At 40.9% G+C, this 4161-nt stretch overlaps 1 protein-coding gene across 2 annotated transcripts in view; it reads left to right on the forward strand.

Annotated features, from left to right (window-relative positions):
- Positions 1-4161, forward strand: part of Rnf10 (ring finger protein 10) — a 58829-nt gene that overhangs the window by 18232 nt on the left and 36436 nt on the right. For both annotated transcript variants that reach the window (XM_004636256.3, XM_023721014.1), the window contains one exon: positions 3295-3491. In XM_004636256.3, the coding sequence (XP_004636313.1) occupies positions 3295-3491 (197 nt within the window). The remainder of the gene's footprint in view (positions 1-3294; positions 3492-4161) is intronic.

Below are 4161 nucleotides of genomic sequence, written 5' to 3' on the forward strand. Positions count from 1 at the left end.
TGTGTGTGTGTGTGTGTGTGTGTGTGGCCAGCTCAGCCCACCAGGGGGCGGGGCTGGCTGGCATGTGGTGCTGGGGGATTGAACCGTGGTCCCTGTGCATTGCCAAGCTTGTTTCAAGTAGGTGCTTTAGACCACTGAGCCATCTCTCCAGCCCCTGTTTAAGACATTTTAAAATTTATTTTTTATCTATTTTTGTTACCAAGCTCAGGATTTTGTACTTGTCAGGCAGGTGCTGTGCTGCTGAGCTTTATCCTTGGTGACCCCTGCCCCCCATAAAAGAATTATGAACTTTTTTTTTTTTTCTCAGAACGAGGGATTGAACTCAGGCCCTTGCACTTGCCAGGGAAGTGCTTATCCTACTGAGCCATCTCCCCAGCCCCGTGAACATATTTTTTGAAAGAATGTAATTCAAGGGCTGGCCAGGTAACTCAGTGGACTAAAGCGCCAGCTTAGGCAGAACACAGCAGCCGGGGTTCAATCCCTGGTGTACAGTGCCGGCCCTGCCCCCACCCCCATAGCACACTGAGACAGCAATTAAGACTGGGCATGGAGGGCAGGGGAGATGGCTCAGTGGAATAAACTCTTCCCTGGCAAGTGCAAGGGCCTGAGTTCAATCCCCGGTTCCTTAAAAAAAGACTGGGCATGGTGGCACACACCTGTAATCTCAGTGCTTGGGAGGTTGAAAACAGGAGAATCACTATGAGTCCAATCTACATAGTGAGACCCTGTACACCCTATTCTAAATTCACAAAAAACAGCAACAAAAAGAATTAACTCATGCTGTTTTTTTTTTTTTGTTGTTGTTGTTGTTGTTGTGGAACTGGGGATTGAACTCAGATCCTTGCGTTTGCCAGTCAAGTGCTTATCCTACTGAGCCATCTCCCCAGCCCCATCGCATGCTGTTTTAATGTTCATGGAAACTTTTTTTTTTTTTTTTTTCTGGTACTGGGGATTGAACTCAGGACCTTGTGCTTGCCAGGCAAGTGCTTATTCGACTGAGCTATCTCCCTGACCCCTCCTTTATTATTATTTATTTTTTTATTTTTTATTTTTTTTAGTGGAACTGGGGATTGAACTGAGACCCTTGAGCTTGTCAGGGAAGCGCTTATTCTACTGAGCCATCACCCCAGCCCCTACACCCCCCTTTTTTGGTCAACTTAATAACTTCTCAACTTAGCCTATAGAACAAATATAGTCTTTATTTTGACTATGCCTTTTGGATATGTATGTAATATATACATAATATATTTCTGTTTTTATATGCATACACACACACACACACACACACACACACACACACACACACAGTTTCTGCCTGGCCCAACATCTTGTAGTACAGATTGTGGCTTTGGCATAGTAATTTAAAAAGGAATGTCTTCTGCCTTCAATTCAGCTAAAATACTTTTTCCTAATATAGGATGACTATTTCCTTTCGTGTTACTTTATCTGAATGAACTTTTGTTAGAACAGTGCTTATGCTTTGTAAAAAAAGACACTGTGAACCAAGAGTTTGTGTGGTTTGATCTTTTTTTGCGGTACTGAGGATTGAACTCAGGCCCTTGCGCTTGCCAGGGAAGTGCTTATTCTACTGAGCCATCTCCCTGGCCTCTGTGTGGTTTGATTTTTTATTGTATTTTCCCTGAGGTAGGGACCCTTCAGGCCTCTCAGGCATTATTTGTAGACAGGGTATATCAACTATTGTAACTGTCCTATTAACCCTTTTCACTTGGATTCATTTATCTTTTTTCTCTTTAAAATAAAAAATAGTTCCCAGGGACATCCTATTCAGGGCCCCTCTCCTGTCTCTCTCTCTCGGACAGGAGCTTTCTTTCCCTCAAAGAAATTCTGCTCATACAAAAATAAAATAAAAAATAGTATCCAATGTGAATGTTTATGGTGGGCAGTGTGCTCACTATTTGATGAGGTGCTTCTAAGTTTTAGAGATTTTCCTTTTTATTGTTTTGTTTTTTTTGTTTTTTGCGAAACCAGGGATTGAACTCAGGCCCTTGCACTTGCCAGGGAAGCGCTTATTCCGCTGAGCCATCTCCCTGGCTCGTAATAATCTATTTTATTGTTTTTGGGTTTTTTTTTTTTTTTTTTTTTTGAGATTTTCCTTTTTGTATTGGTCTTTATATTTTCTGCACCAATATTTTTTGTATTTTATTTTTTCCAGTACAAGCTCTACAGGGTCTCACTACACAGATTGGACTCATAGTGATCCTCTTCTTTTCATCCTCCCAAGCATTGGGATTACAGGTGTGCACCATAAGGCCCAGTCTTAGTCAGGGGTGGGGCCAGTATAGCATGCTGGGGATCAAACCACGGTCCCTGTGCCTGCCTAAGCAGGTGCTTTAGTCCGCTGAGCTATCTGGCTGGCCCTTGTACCAATATATTCTATCATAAGCCTGTTTATTTTCTTCAGAGCACTTAGTTACTGAAATAATGTTCAGTATAAATTTTTTCCTCATTTGAAATGTGAAGTTTATTTTAAAAAAAAAAAAAAGACCTTTTTTCCATTTGGTTCAGTGTTGTATCTCTAGTTCAAGAATGATTGGCAAAGGGCTGGGGAGATAGCTCAGTGGAATAAGTGCTTGCCTGGAAAGCTCAAGGTCTTGAGTTCAATTCCTGGTACTGAAAAAAAAAAGTGATTGGCAAGTAATTGTTGATTACTACATATATATTTTAATAAAGAGAGAGCAAAAGAGAGGGTAGTCTATGTAGCTCAGGCTGCCCTGGCATTTGCAGCGGTCCTCTTGCCTCAGCTTCCTTAGTACTGGGATTATAGGTGTGTGCCATCACATCCAGCCTCAAAGGTATCATTTAAAACAAAATAAAAAGGGTCAGCGAGATAGCTCAGCAAACTATCTGCTGTGGCAAGTGCAGGGACTAGGGTTCAATCCCAGGTCCTGCATAACACAGTGGCCCCACCCCTGGGGTGCTCTGAGTGAGCAAACCAGTCCAGGTGTGGTGGCACATGCCTGTAACTCCAAATCTCAGTACTGGAGAGGCTGAAAACGAAGATTACTATGAGTCTGAACTGCATAGTGAGACCCTGTACCAAATACATAAATGAAAAAGAAAAGAAACCACTTTACTATGGATTGTTTTACTCAAGTACTAATGTTGTGGCCTAAACTCATATTTTTCAGAGATTGTAAAAAGGCCTATTTTTCCTTATTTTAACACAGTTTTGTAGGTAGGTGAAAAGAAATAGGTTCAAATATGTATATATTACGTGTATATACATATATGTAGGTAAGATGTGTTAACCTTTTTTTTGTTTGTTTCTTGCAGATGGAAAGAACTCAAGTGGATCGAAGCGTTATAATCGCAAGCGTGAACCTTCCTATCCCAAAAATGAAAATTTTAGCAACCAATCCCGTCGCTCCAATTCACAGAAAAGCAAAACTTTTAATAAGATGCCTCCTCAAAGGAGTGGCGGCAGCAGCAAACTCTTTAGCTCTTCTTTTAATGGTGGAAGACGAGATGAGGTATGGAATTTAAGAATGTCCTTTTTAGAATATAAGTACAAAATTAGAAGTTTTTTTTCCTCAGTAGTTTACTAGTAGCTGAGGGAAGGCAAACAACAAGTAAAATAGGTCATCAGAGCAATCTTGGGGCTGGGGAGATGGCTCAGTAGAATAAGTTCTTGTCTGACAAGCACAGGGACCTGAGTTCAATACCCGGTTCTATCAAAAAAAAAAAAAAATCAATCTTGAGTAGAGGATGAACTAAGTTTAGAACTTTGCCTACTTTTTCCCTGCTTGGAGGAAGAAGATAACTTGTTGCTGGTATGAAAAATTACAGCAAATTTGTGCAGAACTTTTTAGTACCATTTGGAATATTTAAGTCAAAATGATGTGTATTTGTGGCATTTGCTCTCTAATTTCTAATAAAATGTAAAATGTTTATATCCTGGGGCTGGGGAGATGGCTCAGTAGAACAAGTGCTTGCCTGGCGAGCTCAAGGGCCTGAGTTCAATCCCTGGTTTTACAAATAAATAAAATATTTATGTCCTTAGTCTCAGATATCCTACTTTAGGAGTTTCTTAAGATGTGTTTCTAGAAGTATACAAAGGGCTGGTGAGATGGCTCAGTGATCTAAAGCACCTACTTAGAACAAGCTTAGCAAAGCACGGGGACCGCGGTTCAATCCCCCAGC

This window comes from Octodon degus, unplaced genomic scaffold (assembly GCF_000260255.1).
Source record: "Octodon degus isolate 3935 unplaced genomic scaffold, OctDeg1.0 scaffold00079, whole genome shotgun sequence".
In the NCBI taxonomy this organism is placed as follows: Eukaryota; Metazoa; Chordata; class Mammalia; order Rodentia; family Octodontidae; genus Octodon; species Octodon degus.